General features: G+C 39.1%; 3 protein-coding genes across 4 annotated transcripts in view; 2 read left to right on the forward strand and 1 right to left on the reverse strand.

The window, feature by feature from the left end:
- Positions 1 to 301: 301 nt before the first annotated feature.
- ankfy1 (ankyrin repeat and FYVE domain containing 1) lies at positions 302 to 19,404 on the forward strand. The gene is made up of 25 exons (XM_077547511.1): positions 302 to 378; positions 1,887 to 2,094; positions 2,246 to 2,364; positions 3,897 to 4,032; positions 5,441 to 5,564; positions 6,826 to 6,975; positions 7,091 to 7,256; positions 7,381 to 7,585; positions 7,659 to 7,727; positions 7,810 to 8,012; positions 8,108 to 8,205; positions 8,963 to 9,164; positions 9,266 to 9,364; positions 10,234 to 10,387; positions 10,581 to 10,749; positions 11,700 to 11,818; positions 13,416 to 13,572; positions 13,664 to 13,864; positions 13,934 to 14,110; positions 14,227 to 14,374; positions 16,061 to 16,151; positions 16,254 to 16,378; positions 16,472 to 16,618; positions 17,805 to 17,895; positions 17,991 to 19,404. Exons 1-25 carry the CDS (start codon positions 369 to 371, stop codon positions 18,121 to 18,123), a joined length of 3,501 nt encoding a protein of 1,166 aa, XP_077403637.1. The 5' UTR covers positions 302 to 368; the 3' UTR covers positions 18,124 to 19,404.
- Positions 19,390 to 21,936, reverse strand: cyb5d2 (cytochrome b5 domain containing 2). Of its 2 annotated transcripts, none has more exons than XM_077547515.1 (4): positions 21,511 to 21,936; positions 20,616 to 20,756; positions 19,731 to 19,917; positions 19,390 to 19,644 (listed from the first exon to the last, which is right to left on the reverse strand). In XM_077547515.1, the coding sequence occupies exons 1-4, from the start codon at positions 21,767 to 21,769 to the stop codon at positions 19,473 to 19,475; spliced, it is 759 nt and encodes a 252-aa protein (XP_077403641.1). In that variant the 5' UTR covers positions 21,770 to 21,936; the 3' UTR covers positions 19,390 to 19,472. The 2 variants fall into 2 exon arrangements, with proteins under 2 accessions (XP_077403641.1, XP_077403642.1); XM_077547516.1 differs by having other exon boundaries at positions 20,616 to 21,032; positions 21,511 to 21,657.
- The window catches only part of zzef1 (zinc finger, ZZ-type with EF hand domain 1), a 30,613-nt gene continuing 29,376 nt past the window's right edge, over positions 21,904 to 23,140 (forward strand). Inside the window, exon 1 of the mRNA XM_077547510.1 lies at positions 21,904 to 22,438. Coding sequence (XP_077403636.1) covers positions 22,040 to 22,438 — 399 coding nt within the window. The 5' untranslated portion in view covers positions 21,904 to 22,039. The remainder of the gene's footprint in view (positions 22,439 to 23,140) is intronic.

Genomic DNA, 23,140 nt, shown 5'->3' on the forward strand with positions numbered 1-23,140 from the left:
GGATTTTATGACAAAGCATGAAATTAACACTGAGTAGTACTTCCGCGGCTTGCTCAAGCACCGCCATTCTTTGAACCAGACAATCTTAAATACATTTTTAAAGAAAGTCATTGTTCTTTCACTAATAGTCGGATTAATGTATTGTAATGAATTCATGTTACAGTTTTAGTGCGAGACAAAACGGAATTATTTTTTGACACATAACACATTCAAATAAATCCACTTTTCTCAAGCATAGATGCGTTCACGTGACAACACTCAAATTGACGCGCACGTGAACGCAGCAGCGGCAGTACTTCCGCCCCATCTTGGCCGTGTTGATCTTATCGCGAGAACGCCGTCCGGTCACGAAGCCAACGCAGAGCAACATGGCGGAAGGTATGAGATTGAATTTTTGGGGGTCTTCTTGTCTGTCCACTCCCTTTTATTTGCGTAGGCGTGTTACGACGTACGGCTTTACCCACTTGATAGTACGGTTTTAATGTCTATTTCAAGTTGTATGTCCTTTCGAAACAACACGACATTGTTATTGCCTTGTTCTGCTTGTAAGTGAGCAAGCTTTTATCAGTAGCTGTCGTTGATGTTGCTAACAGATTCCCCCCGTTTCTATTTAACTGAACTAGCCAAGACTGACACTCGCCTTTCGTGCCGCAACAGATGAATAGTGTGCTTGTGCAAAACATGTACTTTCATGCACCATTTGTTACGACAAATTGTAAGGCTCTAATCAAATCGATCGTCGCTTTTAGAAAATAAATGTCATGTGCTTTTGAATTGAGCATACATATACACCTGTTCGGTTCCTGTCAAATAAATCGTGGTACTTAGTTATTCAGAGTACTTACGGTTATTTCCTCCGTATCAGGTATTTGTGCCGCTTTTATAAATATGACCATGACCACCAACAGAAGGTAAAAGGCTGCTGCCCGTCATCAACTTTAAATCAACTTAAAAAAAGAAGAGAAATAAACAGAAAACCCTCATGTAAACATTATTTGCTAACAGAGTCGCTCATGTTATGTGCATTTAAATAACAATGCTTTCTTTGTCGTTTATTAAGTTCAGCTCGTATGATACAGGAAGGGCTTCTTTGTACTTATAGCTAACTATTCTGTTTTAGTTTGACAAAAAAAAAAATGTAGTTTTTGCATTATAATGTTTTGCTTTAAATTTGGACTAGCACTGATTTTGTGGTCACTACTACATGGATTTTAAGAATGCAGATGCACGGCGGGCAGTGACCTCATCACATTACTTCCATGTTGCATCAAACTAAAGTCTGCAAGATTAACGTAGGCTGCAATACCATGTTCCATATATTATCCAAGCTGTATCGTGGTCAGGTCATGTTAAACTGCTGCTCCAGTATACCACTCTTCTTATGGGAGGCTCACCAGGTGTATTTTTTTTAAATTACTTCTTTTTTTTTTTAACTCTCTCGGCGTCACATGACTTTCAGCATTGCCACTTACAGTTTACAAGGCAGGACAATGTAACTAGCTTTCTCAGCACTTTTATCCCCTTTACAAATACTTTAGTGCTTTAAAGGAAGGAAATGGGCCCCACGGGAACGAAGCGGACTTCGGGCTGAGTCATGATTTAGAGTTTCAACATCAAGAGCAATAGTGAAAGTCACACCTAAAGGAACCACTTTTACATATGCCACTCGATTTTTATACAGGAAAATATTTATGTTCTGCAATTAATGCCTCTTGTAGTGTCAATTAAAATGGTGTAAGTTAGGGCATGTTTTGTTTTTTAAATTCAGCTCCAGTATTGAATATCATATTCTGCAGGTGTAATCCGGGTTAATCAATAGATTTAACTAAACAAGCTTTATATGCATGAGTGTTTATTTATTCTCTGTCTGTATAACTTCAACGCAGAGGAGGTGGCCAAGCTGCAGAAGCATCTGGCCCTGCTGAGGCAGGAGTACGTGAAGATGCAGCAGAAGCTAGCTGATACAGAGAGACGCTGCGCTGTCCTTGCTGCTCAGGTGTCTGTCCAAGGCCCCACCAGCCCAGCATCCGCAGACAGTTTCATTAGCCGTCTTCTGGACATCGTTTCAGGCCTGTATCAGCAGGAACAATACAGGTGAGCAACTTGATTTCCTGAAGAAAATGCTTTGATTCATATTTTTCCCTCTATCCAGCTCGCTCTGTAGTTTTAGCGTTTTATTTGCGATTGTTTGCCAACATGACATTTTTGGATTTCAATATTTCGGTGTGTGTTTTTGTACCGGCAGTGATTTGAAAGTGAAAATCGCGGGGAATCAGCTCAGTGCCCATAAGTTTGTGCTGGCTGCGCGCAGTGATGTCTGGAGTCTTACCAATATGGCCACCACCTCTGAACTGGATCTGTCTGGTAAGCGAAGTGACTGTGATATGGGTTTACTGTTACTAAGGCGTACACAGTGAGCTTCCCCGCCTGTTAGCTGAAAAGAACTCATATATTTTTGTGCTCTTTCTGTAACTTGGGCGCTACACAAAGGGCACAAAAATGGTTTTGGTGAGAGCCATAAAAAGAAGGTAATAATTTGTGTCAATCAAAGCTAAGGCCTCATCACTGCTTGACATTTGGTATTTTTACACGTTAGGTTGGAGATGTAACACCTCTGGTGCATTTTTTCCCCCAAGTCAAATCATCTTTTAAGTTATTTAGTGTTCACAACATGGCTCATCACCAAAACATCTAGAAATAACAGGGGAACATTGTATACAACCCAGTTGTTAAATCTGCCATCTCCTTGGTTGTGCATGCTTAATTAAATTAAAATAGAAGATTGTAGCACCCTATAATATAATAATTTCCTGGCAATGTAATAAAATTTGCACTTAATTTGATCAAAAATGTAATAAAAACCCAATAATGTAATAATTTCATATTTCATCAATAATATAATTTAAAAAAAATCTGACTGAACATTTTTACCAATAATGTAATATTGTATTACATTATAGGGGATTTATTCTATTTTCAGGTGGGTCTTTTTTTCTCTCAACTGATAATTTAAAACTTGACAGATAATGTATATGTTCATTTTCAGTACAAAGTTCTACGTTTTGAGAATTTAAGACTCTTGTATACATTCACAGAAAAAAATGGAGTGTTAAAAGTCCAGTGTTTTAGAGTTGATTTCAGCCCTCAAAGTATTTTTTTTCCTGTTTTTTTTTTTAAAACAATGTCTGATTTAATTGGATGTCAATGTTTGAATTATTTGATAGATTTGATTTATTTAGTGTTAAACCAACTCTGCAGAGAGTTTATCAAAAATAAATGTAATTTAAGATGTTAGATTGGCCGGGGTTTTATTGTTAATCAAAGAAGTTTTAAGCTCGTTGTTACATCAAGAGTTTAATCGTTGTTTTAGTAACGGGGCACCGTGACTGAAAGTGGTCGTGTGCCAGATGAGTTTCTGCCTGGCAACAGGAAAAGAGTTCCTTCCATTTACTGTACATGTGCCTGTCATGTGATGCCTTATAATCACTTCACCTTAACTTTGAATGTTTCAGATGAGACTTTATATCCAGTTCTATTTTTAATGTGTTATTTCCTAAAAGAAAACGATAATATTAAGGTAATTTTTTGTGTAACAGGTTGGTGTTCTTGAAATTAATAATACTCTGTGGGAGTATGCAATACGGTCTTACATTTTGGGTAAAAGTGTTATTACAATATAAATCAGGATTTTTAATTCATTATCGGTGAATTTAATACATTATTAGGTGTTATTCAATTTTTGATTAAGTGCAAATTTCGTTACATTTTTAGGCGTTATTGCATTTTAAGGGGATTTTTGTCATATTCAGGAGCAGGAGCTGGAACAATTTGTACGGTCCAGTGGCAGTTACAATTGTGTTCTGAGAATTCTAAATGCTCTCTCTCTCTCTCTGCAGACTGCAAACCCGAGGTTGCCATGGCAATGTTGCGCTGGGCATACACCGACGACTTGGAGCTCAGTGAAGACGATGCGTTTCTCATCGACTTGATGAAGGTGGCCAATCGCTTTCAGCTTCAGCTGCTCAGAGAAAGGTCAGCCTGTCACAAAAAATGTATAAATATTGTTGTAAATTTTTCATGTGATCATTTTATATTGATCTCTCTTTTTATGGCCTCTAGGTGTTTTTCAAACAAACATTTACAGTTATTATGCCTATCGCAAAGTTCATTCAGTTACGTTGCTGCTTTTGTAACGTAACTGTTGCAAATGGAGGACACCCTGTACTGACAACCAGGGATGTGATTTTTCCGCTAATTTGCGGAATTCCGCTTTTTTTATCCCCCCCCCCCCAAAAAAAAAAATCCGATTTTTTATTTTTTTATTTTTTTATTTTTTTGTATTTCATTGTGTATGCACATGACTCCGACAGATAACATCTTCTGCTATAACAAAGACATTTGTGGTATGCTCTAATATGAGTTACTTTTCATTTGGTCATGATACAATTATTTGTTCATGAAATTTGAACTCTTCAACATTATTTATGTGTTAACTTAGTAATCACATTAGTTAGATGTGATAGTTTTTAAAAGCAAAGGCAGTCCAATGTTTATGAATGTGACTGATTTTGAGTTGACTAAAACTGCCATTTTATATGGGATAGTTCAATATACATTGAAAATTTATGCTGTTGTTTTGTCTATTTCTTTGTAATGTGAGTGCATTGAAAGTACTTAAAAACACGGAAAACCCATGAGCGAGTGCCAGCGGCCCCCAGACCCCCGGCTAAATTTTCAGATAATTTCACTTTGGTCAAATCACATCCCTGTGACAACATACCATTATCCACACTATACATTTACTGACCGAAACACTAAGTGCACCTGCACAACCCAACAGGATTTATTTAATACAAGAGCTCGATGAAGATAAAAATGTAATTCTGTGCAGCGTAGAAATGGGTAAAAACACAATTTATGATGATGAAGTAACAGTGAGTTTGCTTGTAGAACTATTTCCCAGTGTCACAGTCATGTTTATGTTCATCGTGGTTACCGCTCGGCCTAATTGGCAAACAGCGCCCACAATGCATTGCAGCTTTTGTGGCCATTTTAGGCAATATCACAGATACGTGACGCCAATAGTGTTTATGTGGCGTGAGAAAAAGCGCAAAGATCTGAGCCTTCATTGGCCATGCCTAGACTGTGTGTAAACCAAATTCAATTTACTTTAATTACCTGAAGTGTTCCTGAAATAAGGTACAAGATCACAGACAACCAAAATGTGCTAAAAACTATTCCACATTCAGGTCATTCTCCGTTGCGGGGACCTTGATTCATTACAATTGCATCAATCCTTCAACTTAAAAATGTTCTGAATCTTGACAGCTCTTGTATTAGATCTCACCTGAGTGTGCAGGTGTATCTTTTTTGTAGTGTCCAGTGAGCATATTTGACATACCTACCTGACGCTACATTGGTTTGCTGTGCATGGGGACAGGTGTGAAAAAGGTGTCATGTCTTCAGTGAATGTCAGGAACTGCATTCGCTTCTATCAAACAGCTGAGGAGCTGAATGCCACCACGCTGATGAACTACTGCGGAGAGATCATAGCCAGCCACTGGGTGAGTTCCTTATGATTTCTACGTCCTCTGGAATTTATATGCATGCGGCACTTCTCAGTCCTTAGTCTAGTTAGACATTTCACAGCCCCCCCCCCCCTCTTTTCTTCCCCCAAATGATCCACATATGTCTCATTTTAGCCTTTGGAGTAGAATATTAATTCTTACTGGATTTTTTTGTTTACACCTTTATGTGTGTGTGTGTTTTTTTCTTCTATTTTTGGCCTGTTTCTCATGGAACTCTCATCACTTTCACATTATGCGTAATACTGCTTTTTTTTTTTTTTCTGGGCAGTGAATTTTTTTACTTAAAAGAAGAATAGTTCAGTTATCTGTGATTGTCGGTGAATTGTGATGAGAGTATATGCTGTTTATGTCATGAATGCTCTTGATATTTAAACGATGACATTTCAGAGGTATTACAGTATTTGATAAATCACAAAGTTATTATATACACAATATGCACAGTATACTTATGATGGGTAATGGTAACACAATGGAAGAATTGTATATACTTTAGATATAAAGTTTACACTTTGCCATTCAAATGCCAGGTTTTAGTGATGTATAAAAGTGAGATCGATATTAGTCAGCATTCGTCCAATTTTCTTCACCATTGCCCATTATCTGTAAAACTCCAATTGAAAAAAAGTAACCATATCCTTTTGAGAGGTGACATAAAAATGAACAGAGAGATAATGACTCGTATTTAAATTGAGTTTGAATGTGATTGGTGAATTCTTTTTTTTTTTTTTGTCTGGAGAGCTCAGTATTGTTCATTCGGTAATTTTACCGATTTGACATGTCATCATCATTGCTTTTTTTATTATTATTATTTTTATTTTATTTTTTTGTGCGTGCGTGCGTGATTGGTAAATTCTAAACAGAGGCCCATCCTCAGCTGTAAGACGGCATACACACATGTGTAACAATTTTATTTGAATTGATTATTCATACTTCTTTTGGGTTTAATATTAATGATTTGTTTTCCCCCAGTTGAGTTTTACAGGTTATAGGTCAGTCAGATTAAAGTGGAAAGATTTTAAAATGATTCATCTTGTAAATCGCAAAAAATTATCAATTCAAAAGGGGTGTGTAGACTTTTACTATCCACTGTATTGCACTGACTAATCAGTCTTACAGAGTGGCGGCACTTGAGTATAATTTTTTTCCCTCCCATAATCCATTTTAAAACCCATTTTTTTTTCATAATTATACAGTAATTGTGCCTTGTAAATCAAATTATTGTTTTGTCGTTTTCTAGGATGATCTCAGGAAAGAAGATTTCAGCACCATGAGCGCTCAACTTTTGTACAAGATGATAAAGTCTAAAACGGACTATCCTCTCCACAAAGCCATCAAAGTTGAGCGGGAAGATGTGGTTTTCCTCTATCTCATTGAGATGGACGCGCTGGTCTGTTGCATTTTCAACCCTTATACTAAGCTCTAAATAATACATAGCGCTGCAACTAGCGCAGTAATAGAAAAAATTCTCATTGAGCTATAAAAGGTTTGTTTGTTGTTGTCAGTTGCCAGGCAAGCTGAATGAACTGGACAACAACGGTGATCTGGCTCTAGACTTGGCACTTTCCCGAAAATTGGAAAGTATTGCCACCACTCTAGTTAACAACAAAGCAGATGTGGATATGGTGGACCAAAGCGGATGGAGTCTTCTGCATAAGGCGATCCAAAGAGGTGTGGAGTTATTACGTCGCACTTCTATGCTTTATTTCATCCAATCTTCATTTTGTTTAACAACATTCTAAATAGCAACCCTGTAAGATGTCCTCCGTCATTACACTCATTTCTCTTCTTTCAGGGGACGAATTTGCCTCAGTCTTCCTAATCCGTCACTCAGCTCAGGTCAACGCCGCCACTGTGGGGGCGGTGGAAACCCCCCTTCACCTCGTTTGTTCTTTTAGCCCCAAGAAACACTCGGCAGAAGTGATGAGCGGCATGGCACAGATTGCAGAAGCTCTGCTCAAAGCCGGAGCTAATGCCAACATGCAAAACAGCAAGGGCAGGTTGGTCACATTTCGATGAAACCAGAGTTGGAAAAATATCGCTCAACTTTTGATTTGTTTCCGGCTTTGTTAGAACTCCCTTGCATGAAGCCGTGTCTTCAGGGAATGAACCCGTGTTCAGCCAGCTACTACAATGCAGACAGTGAGTTACTCTCTGCTTACAACTTCAATACATATCTTGACTTTGGGCTTTTGATGATAATAGATTTTGATTTTGATGATAGGCTCGACTTGGAACTTAAAGACCACGATGGCAGCACAGCCTTGTGGTTGGCTCTGCAATATATCACAGTGTCTTCGGACGCCTCTGTAAATCCCTTCGAGGATGACGCTCCGGTTGTGAACGGCACGTCATTTGATGAAAACAGCTTTGCGGCACAATTAATCCAGAGAGGGAGCAATGCCGACGCACCCGACTCCTCAACAGGTGTGTAAACATGTTCTCGTACTTTTCGAGTAGTTTGTCTTAATTTTCACACGTTTTCCCCCATCTAATTTCCGTGATATTTTTTGCTTTCCTAGGAAACTGCCTAATGCAAAGAGCAGCTCGTTCAGCCAATGAGGCGGCTGCACTTTTCTTAGCAACACACGGGGCAAAAGTCAACCATGTTAACAAATGGGTGCGTATAACACGGGTGCAATATAAGTGGAATCCCCATATCGCAAATCATTCGTCATATGTTGTTGTTTGGCCAAATAGTTGACCCAGAATTTGGGGTTTGCAGATAATAATTTTATACAAAATTAGTATCATTTTCTTAAAAATATTATGTAGCAAGAGGACTCTGTTCAGTGTAGTCAAATACAAGACAGTAATTTGTTTAGTCTGTGTAATGTTTAAAGGAGACTTGTGCACCCCCCCCCACACACACACACACACGTTATAAATAGGGGTGTCATGTGATTATTTATTTTTTTAATTGTTAGTAGTTGCATGTCTTCAATAGTTAACTGACGATTAATCGCCTATGTTATATCTGTTCTAAATGTACAATAAAATGTTTTTTTCTAAATTTTCATACTCTTTTTAACATCAAAGTGTAAACAATTTTAAACTAATAGAAATATGGCTGCATCTTTTAGTCATTAAAACAGTAATTTCATAATCATTCATAACATTAAGTTAAAATTAAAACGATGTACTGTACTGTAAAAAATGAGTGTGCTATTGATTTGTGTTGCGGTCTTTTTTTTCTGCCACTAGATGGCATAATTGCATTTGTAAGACATTGATGACAGCTCTGTGGATTTTTCTTTTCATATTCAGAGCGATCAAATTTTTTTTAACATGAATTAACTTGTGAAATTGTGACAAACATCCGCTTGTTATCCACATACTTGGTGATTTGAATATTAATGGATGGTCTTCAATTTCAGGGGGAAAGCCCTCTTCACACAGCTTGCCGCTTTGGCCTTGCAAGCCTGACAGCAGAGCTGCTCCAGCAGGGCGCAAACCCAAACCTGCAGACCCTGAAGACTCTGCCTGATGACACCCTCGGTGTGGCGACACAGACCCCACTTCACATGGCCATTGCTCACAACCATCCAGATGTGGTCTCAGTCATCCTAGAGCAAAAAGGTCAGCAATTTTTGTACACCTTTCAAATGCAGTTTGACCCTAGTTTTATCAGATGATCATGTTAGAGTGGATGAACTATTTTTCGTTTCTTTGTGTTGCAGCAAATGCACTTCATGCCTCCAATAATTTCCAGATCATTCCAGACTTCAGTCTCAAAGACTCTGTGGACCAGACAGTGTTGGGCTTAGCCCTTTGGACAGGTACGCTGCAGTGCAGTTGGTTCGTGAAGCAAGTACAAGGGGGGGTCTTGGCTATACAATGTTTTTATGTTAAGAACGGTGCACAATGTACTAATTTGACACATCCGTGCAAAGCATACAGTTACTTACTATTTACAATTTGTCATATAGGAATGGCCTTGGAAGTGTTTTTCATGTAAATCAGGGATGTGATAATTCCGCTTTTTTTTTATCTCCCCCCCCCAAAAAAAAAAAAAATTCAGATTTTTTTTAAAAATGTTTTTTTTTTTTTTTGTAATTCATTGTGTATGCACATGACTCCGACAAATAACATCTTCTGCTATAACAAAGACATTTGTGGTATGCTCTAATATGAGTTACTTTTCATTTGGTCAGGATACAATTATTTGTTCATGAAATTTGAACTCTTCAACATTATTTATGTGTTAACTTAGTAATCACATTAGTTAGATATGATGATATTCTCAGTGATAGTTTTTAAAAGCAAAGGCAGTCCAATGTTTTTGAATGTGACTGATTTTGAGTTGACTAAAACTGCTATTTTATATGGGATAGTTAAATTGAAAATTTATGCTGTTGTTTTGTCTATTTCTTTGTCATGTGAGTGCATTGAAAGTACTTAAAAACACGGAAAACCCATGAGCTCCGGGGGGGCCCCTTGTCCCCCCACCAGGGCACTGCCCTGGACCTAGCTGGGTGCCAGCGGCCCCCAGACCCCCGGCTAAATTTTCAGATAATTTCACTTTGGTCAAATCACATCCCTGTGTAAATATTTACTGTCATTTCCGAGTAAACTGAAGACCCACCCTGCATTTTCACTTCACATCTTCATCTGGGATGTCTTAAACTGGCCAATCTGCTCCTGTCAGGCATGCACACCATAGCAGCTCAGCTTCTTGGCTCAGGAGCGTCTATCAACGACACCATGTCCAATGGACAAACCCTACTTCACATGGCCATCCAAAGACAGGACAGCAAGAGTGCCCTGTTCCTTCTCGAGCACCAGGCAGACATCAATGTTAGGTAGCTATTTCATCATAAAATGCTTGATGCATTTGACTTAATGTCATTTTCTTTAATTCAGTTTAGCTTTTTATTAAATAATTAACGCTTTACATCATTTGCTTTTGGTTTTGATTTTGACCATTTCAGCGAGTATTATTATGTTGTTTTTTTGTAAATAGATATGAACAGACAATTCTTGTGTCACTGTTAGGACCCAGGAGGGACAAACAGCACTGCAGTTGGCCATTAGTAATCAGCTGCCGCTAGTAGTTGATGCTATTTGCACAAGAGGAGCTGACATGTCTGTGGTGGATGACAAAGGGGATCCTCCGTTATGGCTTGCTCTGGAGAATGGCTTGGAGGATATTGCATCAACGCTGGTGAGATATTCCAAAAAAAAAAAAAAAAAGAGCATCAAAGAAACATTTCGATCCAAGTTATATACACTGACTGGTAGCTTTGGTTTAGAAATGAGCAGCCAGGCCCTTTTACAAGCTGTACAAGCTGACTGAACCATCCGGTTTCTCATTAACTCATTCACTGCCATTGATGGCTGTAGACATCGAAAATTCATTTGAACTATTTTTATTAGTTTAAAATGTTTTCTACTTTTGTTAACAAGAGTATGAAAACCTAGATTTTTTTTTTGGGATGATTAGAACAGATATAAAATTTGTGATTGATCGTCAGTTAACTATTAAAGTCATGCAATTGATAACAATTTAAAATTTTAATCGCCTGACGCAATTTAAAAAAAAAAAAAGATTTTAAAAAATTTGGGGCGTCAGGCAATTAAATTAATTAATTAATCGCATTACTTCACTAGTTAACTCACGATTAATCACAAATTTTATATCTGTTCTAAATGTACAATAAAAAAATTCTAGGTTTTCATACTCTTGTTAAGAAAAGTGAAAAATTATGTTAAACTAATAGAAATGGCTAAAATGAATTTTTGACGTCTATAGCTGTCAATGACAGTGAATGAGTTTATATTAAAAAAAATATTTAATATGTTAATGAGCTTAGCTCTGACTGGGTTGACCTTAATGGCATCTTATGGCCATGGTGCAACTATGACGTGTTGTGACTGGCGTACAAGTTTCGGGCTACATTGCTGCCATATACCACAGAGCACATCCTTCACTAGAAAGCATTTATTTTCCAGATGTTTAAATGTAACCTGATATTCGATTTATTTCCAGCTGTGACTGAAAAAAGAATGTAGAGTCAGATTTCATCCATATAAACTAGCATTTTTAATAGTGTAATTTAACATGAGACAACAACCAAGAAGAAAGTTTTTAAATGCCTTTTCACCTTCTCCAAGGTTCGCCATGGCTGTGATGCGACATGTTGGAGCAAAGGCCCTTCTGGCTGCCAACAGACCCTCTTGCACAGAGCCGTTGACGAGAACAATGAGATCACAGCTTGCTTTCTCATCCGCAGGTCTGAAAACACATTACTTTCACAGTTTGGGAAATTTAAGCATGCATACATTTTTATGCCGTCAATGACTGTTCTTATATATGGACAAACCCTCAATTAACTGCTTTAGAATACCTTTACTAAATCAAGTTGGAATTTTTAAATTTACAAATGTATTATTATACTGATTGGTAGATTGAAATGAGTCTTTTAGGCTCCAAATTGTCTATTACATTCACATGTTTTGTCACATGCCTATTTCATAATTGGAATCTTTGGCGGTGCAACCAGTCTGCAGATCAGTAAGAGATCATTTATACTTTCCCGACAATCGCAGTGCTTCACTATTGGGTGGCATAATCTAATGAGCTTCAATATACCCAAGCAAGATAAAAAAAAAAAGGGCCTTTACAAGTATAGTCATTTCTAGACTATAAGGCGCACCTGACTATAAGCCGTGCTAGCTAAATTGGGGGAATACTCGAGTTTGTTACACATAAGCCGCATCCGACTGTAAGCCGCAGGTGTTTTAATGCTACCGCACCGGTTTCCTGCTACTTTATTTTCCATAATTAGGGCCCAAAATTGTCTCGCTCTCGTTTTGTCTCTCCTACTGTATTTGGGCTCACTTTTTGTTTTGCTCTGCTTGATGCTCTTGTGCATCCTTTTATAATGCGCCCCCTTGTGATCTGATGGATAAGCCGCACCTTTGTGTTAGCCGCAGGGTCAAAGGCAAACGAAAAAAGTAGCGGCTTATAGTCCAGAAATTACTGTAGTGTTAATTTCGTGAACAAAAACTAAGAAAGATTTTCGTCTACACACATTTTTCAGCGGGCGAAAGCTAGACTAGACTAAAACCTCATTACTAAACAATAACATTTTAAAATGTCTGATAAAATTAACACTATTTACAAGGCAGATAATATAATCATATGATCCTACTGTGGCTGTAGTTTGCAGTGATGAAAAACTGACTGCATTACTGTGGTTATTGATGCTCATTAGAATGTACAGGAGGCTTTGATCCTTCCTCGGGTCTCCTGACAACATCACGACTCTAGCTGGATTCTGAAGTATTCGGCTTAGGTGAACGGTATAGGATTTTTAATAGGTTTTAGGTGAATTAATGAGTTCACACGCACGCACACACACACTCGCACATACACATACAAAAAAAAAAAGCGCAATGATGATGACATGTCGAATCGGTAAAATTACCGAATGAACAATACTGAGCTCTCTCGATAAAAAAAAAAATAAGAATGTACAGGTGGCAACACTGAACCCTAGTGGTTGCTGGCTTACCTTACAGTTCTGAGGTCATGGGGTTGAATCTTTTTTTATTTTTAATTCGTTTTACGTGGAGTTTGCATTTTCTCCTTGTGCACGGTAGGTTAATTGAAGCATTGAAATTGGCCACAGCTGTGAATGAGTGCGTGAATTTGTTCTACTTAGTGTGCCCTGTTATTGACAGGGCGAGTGGTGATCAGTGCAGGAGGCTGTATGTACCTTGCTTCCTGCCAAAGTCAGGCTGTGACAGACTAAATAGATTGTGCTAGATTAGTGGTTAGAGTGTGTGCCCCTCCCCGTTATGCATCATATCTTATGTCTGTGCCAGCGGTTGCGATGTGAACAGCCCGAGGCGGCCAGGCCCAAATGGAGAAGGAGAAGAAGAAGCCAGAGACGGACAAATGCCTCTCCACCTAGCGAGCAGCTGGGGACTGGAGGATGTGGTGCAGTGCCTTCTAGAGTTTAGAGCTAGTGTCAATACGCAGGTCGGTCTCGTCACAGCGCCGCATCAACTTCTAGATATTTGGTCACAAATGAGTGCATTCTAACATATGATCTCTCGGCTTTTTTTTTCAGGATGCAGAGGGTAGGACTCCTATCCATGCTGCCATTAGCAACCAGCACAACATTATCATACAACTCCTGATTTCCCATCCGGACATCCGTCTTAATATACGTGACCGCCAAGGAATGACACCCTTTGCCTGCGCCATGACGCACAAGAACAACAAAGCAGCAGAAGCCATTCTCAAAAGGGAACCAGGTGCTGCTGAACAGGTAGGATTGAGAAAGGCAGAACAAAGCCCAATTTTCATGTCTCACCCGCTAACTTTGGCCTCTCTCCAGGTTGACAATAAAGGGCGGAATTTCCTCCATGTGGCTGTGCAAAATTCCGACATCGAAAGTGTTCTGTTCCTCATTAGCGTGCAAGCTAATGTGAACTCAAGGGTTCAGGATGCTGCTAAACTCACCCCTCTCCACTTGGCTGTGCAAGCCGGATCTGAGATCATTGTTCGAAACTTGGTAAAGCCTACATCATATTTTTTGACTCTTTAATTTTTAATCATTTTGTCTTGTAATATTTTTTTTTGCGATATTGAAAGTTTTTAATGAAGCATTTTTCCTGCGTGACTCACCAGCTGCTTGCCGGAGCCAAAGTAAATGAGCTGACCAAACACCGGCAGACCGCCCTGCATTTGGCTGCTCAACAGGATTTGGCCACCATTTGCTCTGTGCTCTTGGAGAATGGCATTGACTTTGCTGCTGAGGATGAGAATGGCAATAACGGTAAATTCCGTTTTTTTGAAATTCCGTTTCAGATTTAATTGAAATTTATGTGCACCTCGGGGATGTAGTCAAAAATGTTACGGAATTGATACGGTAAACGGTTAGCTCCTTGTCAGCAGCAGTGAATGAGTGAATTGTGAGTACCACAGCTTGTGATTGGCTGACAGAACATTTGGCCTCTACCTACCTATCGTGTTATCGTGTTGATGTTATTGCAGCTTCCCCATGCACAGAACTAGCTTCGCAGTTCCGTGAGCACTGTGTGGCTGGCTGGCTAGCTAGCGTGGTGACTAAACATTAGCCGTTCCTCCGAAAGTCTCTTATTGCCATCATGGCCACGAATAAGCAACACTTCTGACAAGTATTGTTGACACGAAAGGAGGATGAGTAGTAATTTACGGGGGAAATACATGCTAAGGCTAAGTTAGCCTTGCTACCAACCAATCGTAGCTGCGTGCTTTTGTTAAATGTAAATCACAAACACCGGAATAAATGATTAATGCGACGGTACAGTTTTCACTCAATTAATTGGTGTCTAGAGAGATACACACAAAAAACATTATGAAAAGTGGAAATTAATTAATACAGTAGTGCATATGTCAGCAAAGAGGAGGGATCTCTAAAATTAAAGTATGTTAATATATAGTATCAGCAATATAAAAGAGTCTTGATTGTTGAAACCTGCACAAGAAATGTTCTTAAATGTACATACCTTATTTATACAATTTTTCATAATCAATTCAGTTTTGTTAAATAACCATACGACCTAATATTTTTTCGTAATGTGTCATTCTGTAAATAATAATAAATAAAAATAATAATGTCATTCTGTAACTAAAACTAAATTAGTGTATATTTAGCAAGACCTTGTGTTTAACAAATCAAAACTAAAATAAAAACAAGCTTACAATATTTTGTCACTCGAAACTATTCAAGGAAATAATTAAAATGTTTGTTGTTGGCTGAGATGCAAATGTTCCAGACAAAATACCCAGAATGTTCTTAGGGGGTGATCATACTGGTTGGCATCTCTAGTCCCAATAATTTACTTTCATTGTCTCCAAAAACAATCTTAGTTACTTTATTAATTAATGCGATAAGAGAAATCAAGTACGTTAGACCTTTTAGACCTTCATTGCTCCTTGATTTCACTCAAAATATAACTGTTTTTATAAATTAACTCTTTGACTGCCAAAAACGTTAAATAACGTTTAGTAAAATCCTATGGAGGAGTGCCAAAGACGTTAAAAGACGTTTTTTTTTCAAAACAGAGGTGAAATTAACCATTTTCTATTATTGATTACTGAAAAACAGAATAAGGTAGAAACAAACTTTTTTTTTCTGATGAAAGATGAGAGTCCAATCTTTCATTTGGTAGTATGTGTGTTTCCATAGTCCAAACACATAATTTTCTGTGGACCTTGAAAGATCAGTCAAAAATGCTTAAATCGGCTGGCACCCACGGCATCCCTTTTCTGAAAACGTCTGGCAGTCAAAGAGTTAATAATAAAAAAAATTTAATTTCAGGAGATTGTAGCTCAAAGCTAATTGGTGTCAACCTTGTTTACTTCCTGTGATTCTCTGGAAAATTTCATCCATTTTGCGTTGTACTTATTTCACTAAAAATGACTTACCGGTGTGCTTCAATATGACTTAATAAACTTTGTGTTCCCGTGGCATCCCCAGCTCTTCATCTGGCAGTGATGCATGGCCGCCTTAACAATATCAGATCCCTTCTCACAGAGTCCAACGTTGACGCTGAGGCCTTTAATCTCAGGTACATTTAACCTTTTATTATTATTATTATTATTATTTGTAATGACATTTAAAGGTCGTTGCAGCTAATTGTATGGTTCATTGTTTTGCATAAATAATTCAGGGGTCAGTCGCCAATGCACGTGCTAGGCCACTATGGTAAAGAAAACGCTGCTGCCATTTTCGAGTTGTTCTTGGAGTGTATGCCTGAATACCCTTTGGACAAGCCAGATAATGAAGGGAATACCGGTACATAAACCTGATTTTATTTATTATCATTTTTTTAATACCAACTTCATAATTGTGATTGTATGAATGACACTGATATGTTTTTGTTTGCAGTTTTGCTCCTGGCTTACATGAAAGGGAACGCTAACCTGTGCCGTGCCATTGTGAGGGCTGGCGCTCGCCTGGGCGTCAATAATAATCAGGGCGTTAATATTTTCAACTACCAAGTAGCAACGAAACAGTTGCTTTTCCGCCTTCTTGGTAAGTGAACTACTTTTTCGGACCCATACGCCGTAACCACTAAAAATATTGTAATTAAGTCCCCCAGCGTATTGTTCACTTATATGCCTTATCTACGGTTTGATGGTTTACCATAGTTTTAAAAAGTCAAGGTTTCAATAACCTAATTGAGCTAGGGGGGTGCACAGTTGAGTAAACGTGCCTCCTCTTTGAAATTGTCTCCAGGAGAGGGTGGACGGTCATGCTTACAGGAGAAAGAGGAGCTAGGGAACAAGACGAAAAAAGATATGCAAATATGGATGCCTTTTTAGTCTGATTATTGTGCATTGTCCTATAAAAACAAAAAGGTGGCATCAGGTACTAGTTAGCCCCAAGGACAATATGAGTAGCCCACGGTTGTTTAATACATTTTTATTTATAAAGCACTTTACATTTGAAATCAAATCTCAAAAGTGCTACAATGGGTACTAAAACTAATAATTAAAACAAAAGCATAATGTTAACATGTATGTAATCATTTATTTATTTATTTAAACTTAACATAGTACTCATTTCTTCTGTACCAAATGTTCCATATATTGTTTAAAACTAAATTAGATTGTGTTTAATGGAGGGAAGAGATGCTGTTTTTATTTACCTTAATATTTCAAGAGATGTCATTTAAAGCAACACTAAGGAACTTTCAGTTTACGTTGATTATGGCGACGCCATATGGACAAAAGCGGTATTGTTATGTCTGAAGGAAGACCACATTTCCTATGAGGACAAGCGCATTGTCGTTTTTTTTTTTTTTTAAGCTCACTCCAGCGAGTGAAATCCGGGCCAATGTTGATCCTTGACTGTCCTTTCATCCGGGGTAGCGTCAGCATTCGCCACATTTGTAGTTTTTTTGTCTGGCAGTGTTCCTACCATCCTCCTCAAAGTTGCTTAGTGACAGTAAAAATGATACTGACCCCTTCAGGCCATAGCAAATGTACCATTCCACTAGTTTTAAGTCTACGTTTCATCAGAAGAGTTTTGAAAATATTTTATTAAGGTTGAAAAGTTCTTTAGTGCTCCTTTTTAAGAGCTGTTATTTTAATACCGTGACACAGCAATATTTTTGGCTTGCAATTGTGTTTCTACATAACCACAATTTGTGCACAATCAGATTGTTTCTCAAAATAATGTTACACGCAGGTACAAAAAAAACATTTTTGTCGTTTAGATATGCTGTCCAAAGAGCCCCCTTGGTGTGACGGTTCCAACTGCTATGAGTGCGTTGCCAAGTTTGGAGTTACAACAAGGAAACATCACTGGTTAGTACTGTGACCTTTCTACGATATTTTTCCAGTCATTGTTTTGTTGTCAAAGTACGCCATACTTACATACATTATGAATCCTGTCTCTCCAGCCGTCACTGCGGGCGCCTCTTGTGCCACAAGTGCTCTATAAAGGAGATCCCCATCATCAAGTTTGACTTGAACAAGCCAGTGAGGGTGTGCGACATCTGCTTTGATGTACTAACTCTGGGTGGAGTATCATAATGCAGTGGCCTGGATATCCCCCACCTGCTCGCCAGGTCGGGGCCCAACTTAGCAGTTACTGGGGTATACGTCAAAAAGGGACATCAGTAGCAGGACATACTAGCGAGAGTATTTTGAGCAATTCTGGACCATTGTCTTTATACTGCGCCAGTCTTGTGAAAAAAGCATTCATGTTATAGTGGGACGTTTATTCATCTTGTTGTTGATCAAACTGTCAAAAATATAAATGAATGGAAAGCAGTTGAGCGACTGTTGGACTGAGTTAACGTCTGCAATGATTAGTTTGCCCCCCCCAAAAAAAACATTGCTTCTCACGGTCATTGCAATTCAATGATAAACATCTTCATTACGAAACCACTGTTTGGAAGATGTTCATCTGTGGTTAATGATTTCACCATCTGCAGATCATGCTTTGTCACTTGCCCAGAGACAAACATTAAATTGGATACGCACATTATCAAAAGTCTGTGTAAAGTTGTAAAACTAAATCGGAATCACAAGATTGTGAATTGAACTTTTTTTTTTTTTTTTTCTGTGACTGTAATGTATTCCCTGGATAAATTATGAAATCAATACACTTTGTTAGACTCTGAAGCATAACATGGGCATTTAAATTTCACTTGTGGTAGAAAAAAAAAAATGCCACAATTGTCCACAATTATTAAGTCCTTGATGAACGGCGTGTTTGAACCTTTATTGATACATTTGGTATGTATCACTACTGACAAGCAACTTTCTATGACTTGCATGTACTATAATTTGTAGCATTTCATGATCATGTTCCTATTTTGAAAATCAGTCAGCATACGAGTACATTCCAGTTTTGACTTGGCCATGAGGTCCTTGTCAGTTGTGATGACAGTCCCCACGATGATGCCTCAAGTCAAGTTGTCTGTCTTGACCCAACACATTTAACCGCTTTTGTTGATTTTCTAAACCTAACAGGTGCACTTTATAAAGATCACGTGACATGTCCCGATGGTTTGGCGAGGTGAGAATGATAGGGATGGCCGATTAAGTGCGGCCTCTAAAGTATTGTCAAATTGTACAGATAAATGTGTGATATTTTTGACCACTGCTACCATTTTTGTACTTAATGCAGTTTGTGATTGCCATTGTGACAGACTTAAATCTTGCCTTTGTTAATCTTTTATGCACATTGTAAAATCTTTTATGCACATTGTATCGTATCTGTATGCTCAGATATCTAGCCTGTCTCTTCCAAGTGTATCCTTTTAGAGAAAGGAAGAACAACTTTACATAAAGGTCATTTAAAAGCGATTCCCCTTCCCCACTTGTATTTATTTGTGAGTTTGCTGGCATGAGGTGTTTTAGTTGTCCATTTTCAACTATTCTACTAAAGAGCAAGAGACTGCAAGGGCCGAGCAGCCGTCATATTCCTGCAGGTTGGGATTCTCCTTGGCTGCAGATGGATCTTCCACACAGACGCAACGGGACCCACTAGCGCCGATCGAGAATAGTTTTCGAGGAACGCCTGTCCAGCTTCTTTCAACTCCACCGCTGTTGAAAAGACGGGAAAAAAAAGTCCATGGCAACTTTGCATCTCTGTTCTACATATTTGTCCATGCTCAAAACTATTTATTTACCTCCTGGTGGAGCACCAGACCCGCCCTCCCCTCGCAGAGCTCCACTCCGAGTTACAGGCGGGCAAGTGAAGCATCTCCGCCTCTGTCTTGGCTTTGAGTTGCTTCCCCTTTGCAAGCAATGACTCAACGTGCAGTAGAAACTCTGTAGGCTTTCCACTTTCGGAATAGAACCGTCCTATGACCAAACCTGAAAACAAAACGTTCACATTTTATTGTGGATGCATTCACAATTCAAAAATAACTGAACAGACGTCCCATTTGTCGTCTGACGAAGCAGTGTTATAACGAACAGTTCATGAAACTGATAATTGCATGAAATTGGTCTGGTAAACTAGAGTAATTGACTATTTCTGTAACCATTAATCTTGCGTTGGATGAAAAGTAGACGGGCTTGCGGTTTTAAATCTTCCTGGCGCTTCACTAACTGTACTAATGCCAAACTCCCATCTGGAGTGCTTAGCTTTGGTAAGTAAAGGGAGGAAGAGACCAAGTATGGTCAAATGAAAGGGGTGTTACATCTCGAAGCGTCATCTGCAATTAAGAAATCGAAAATTGTTTGCAAGACACACGCTGTATTAAATCCGCATTTCTAAAATACATTTGACATTATGCCTGTTATTGTGGTTGCTCTGATGCATTCAAATATTTTTTCCCCATGTCTTTCACGGTTAGCTTTTCACATGGTACGGTAAAGGAGGATCTGAAAATGGCTGGCACAGAAATTAATGGTCAACTGTTATATTGGTATTTATGTGCAAACATTTTCTTCAGGATAACAGTAGTCACTGTCAGTTAACTTATTTCTTGACACATCATGTCCATAGTCCAACCCTCAGTCACATTATGGACTAAAATTGCACAATTGCTGGAAAAACACATACACACCTACAGTTTGATAGGTCCTCTGATAAAACAGCAGCCAGTCAAACAGGGCTACCACCTGCAATGGGGACAAACTGGACACATCATCTGTCAAACCGCTTTCTGTAAAATCTCCTGTGATGAACGCCAGTGATGCATCTTTACCTTGGGAAAATAAACATATATACAATAGGCATGCAGCATACTGTGTAAACATACTTATTATGAACCACCAAAACTTTATTTTTTTCCGCAGCCCACCACTTGATGACAACATTTCACATAATATATAAAAGATAAAATAGGCTTTAATTTCGCTCTATTTTGTTTTGTTAATTGTTCTGTCTTCCTTGTAATTGTTAAAACATTGGGTTACGCCGAGATATTTAAAACCGTAGTAATTCTGCTCCAAAGTGTCCTCTCAACACTCCTTTTAGTCATCTGGAGGAAGAGAGAGAAAAAAATAGGTGAGCTACACGACTCAGCAGCTATGAATAAATAAAGACATTACAGTCAATCACCGGTTTTGCATAAAATGCAAAATATCGGCCGATCCTGATCCAGCCGATTAGTTCGGTGTAATTACAGTCAATTATTTTATTTAATTTTTTTAGAATAGTAGCTAAGTTTGTTTTGGACTAGTTAATATAGCAGCTAGCATATACTTGAGAGAGAAAATAATATGAGCATGCTTTCATCCCTGTTGTTAATGTATTTACAATAATGCGACAATGTAATTAGTATTCAGATTAAAAGGCATACTTTAATTTGTGAATGATTTGTCCAAGGTAATTACCGGTTTTGAGGCATACAGCATGTAAGATATGCAAACATGATTGACAGCACAGGAGTATTATACAGTACGTTCACGATACAGCAATGTGTGTCAAAGGCTAACAAGGAAAGTCGTAATTATCACCTGCCATAAAGTGATAAGCACCACCAGGCCCATAATGCTTGAGGCCAACGTGTACGTCAAACACCTGGCCTAATATTGCCAGGTAAATACCCTTGCTGCCTTCTTCGCCGTCGTACAACGACAATTCTTGGCTGTTCAGGAGTAGCGTCGTTGCAGGCCCCTGTGTGGATTTACTTCCTACGTGTAACGGCCACTGGCGAGGAATGAAAAGCGCCGCCAAGAACGCCGCTAGCGCTGCCACCAATGCATAGCAGAGCATGTTGTTTGTCGACGCTATGGTTATTTCCGTTCCACATTTTCATTGAAAACCATTAGCGCCCTCGCAGGTGCTTCCGTGAACGAAGAAGAAAGCGCGCATGCGCAAACGGCTAACGCAAACGACGTTCCGGGCAAGTCCACGACGTACAGTCAATGCGGTAGTAGTGTAGCTTAGTAGAGCGATTTGTGTACAGCCCCCAGCACAACCGTTCTAAAACCGCCCCTCTGTGGGCCATACAGCTTTATTCGGCGAAGTCTAATCGAAGCAGTCATGGGGAACGCAGAGAGCGGCGGCGGAGGCAGCTGCGACGACGAAGACATGGGAACGGAGAGCCCCGGGTCGGCGGAAGACAGCCCGGCCTCTGCGGCCACTGGCGTCGGAGGAACCGGTCCTGGGAGAGGCGGACGACGAGTGCCGAAGAATGTCTCCGTGCCCACTGGCGGGCCGCCGAGCCCGGCCGTCTTCTTCGAACAAGTGAAACTAAGAGAAGCGGCGGCTCGTATTAGCGACTCAGGAGTCGTCATCCGGGAGTCTGTGCTGGCAGGGAACGAGGGAGTCCTGCTCCGCTGGCTGGAGGAGCGGGTAAACCGAGGAGAAGAATCCGTCAATGTTGAGCAGTTTTGTGAGATGTTGGAGAGCAGAGATGCCCCTAGAGATGAATGCGAAGAGGTACAGTATAAGCTAACACAGCAAAACAACTTGCTTATGTCATTCACATACTGTACTGTATTTGAGGATGTGACAGTGAGATCAGTAATGGATCAATGTAAATATTCACAAGATGATCCATACTGTGAGATGTATTTGTTCCAGTAAGTAGTTTGCTGTGTTGGACCAACTACACTCCAAGGAGATCCACATCACAGTCATAACACTGTGAGGTTGTTTCTGTTTAATTTTTCTTTTTCATGCAGGTAACCAAAATATTACAACCACCTCTCAGTTTTATATACAGGTAGTGCATATCATCCCTGAAAACTACAATCACAATAATAAGCATATTGTTACATTCATACCTTTTATAATAAGTTGACTTTAGCCATAAAAAGAACAAAAACATATCATGTCACCATAAAAGTGCCTCTCGCCCAGCCGCTATGGCTGGATGGTATGCAATATTCCAATAGGCAGTCATTGTCACCTATACTAATCACCGTTTATTGTCAGTGCTGTCTGAACTTTGACCACTTTTGTTCAGCTGAAGAATATGAATGAATGGTCCTACATGTAGCTTTGTTTGCATGCACTGCAGATGGAATGTCACTGTGTTCCTGAAAAGCTGGCTCATGAGCCCAGAATGGCTGTTAGATGTCGATCTACTATCTACCTCTTTCTGTATTATCACCTTTTCAATCAACACAAAGCGTATAT

Source organism: Vanacampus margaritifer, chromosome 16 (assembly GCF_051991255.1).
Source record: "Vanacampus margaritifer isolate UIUO_Vmar chromosome 16, RoL_Vmar_1.0, whole genome shotgun sequence".
Lineage (NCBI taxonomy): Eukaryota > Metazoa > Chordata > Actinopteri > Syngnathiformes > Syngnathidae > Vanacampus > Vanacampus margaritifer.

Excerpts from the sequence above, each read along its gene's own strand:
- ankfy1 (XM_077547511.1), top strand. Across the intron at positions 9,365-10,233 it reads GGGCTTAGCCCTTTGGACAG|GCATGCACACCATAGCAGCT; the intron begins GTACGCTGCAGT and ends TGCTCCTGTCAG. Across the intron at positions 14,111-14,226 it reads AGATCATTGTTCGAAACTTG|CTGCTTGCCGGAGCCAAAGT; the intron begins GTAAAGCCTACA and ends GTGACTCACCAG.
- cyb5d2 (XM_077547515.1), bottom strand. The coding sequence starts at position 21,769 with ATGCTCTGCTATGCATTGGTGGCAGCGCTAGCGGCGTTCTTGGCGGCG. Across the intron at positions 20,757-21,510 it reads TGCTTATCACTTTATGGCAG|GTAAAGATGCATCACTGGCG; the intron begins GTGATAATTACG and ends TATTTTCCCAAG. Across the intron at positions 19,645-19,730 it reads GTCTGGTGCTCCACCAGGAG|CGGTGGAGTTGAAAGAAGCT; the intron begins GTAAATAAATAG and ends TCTTTTCAACAG.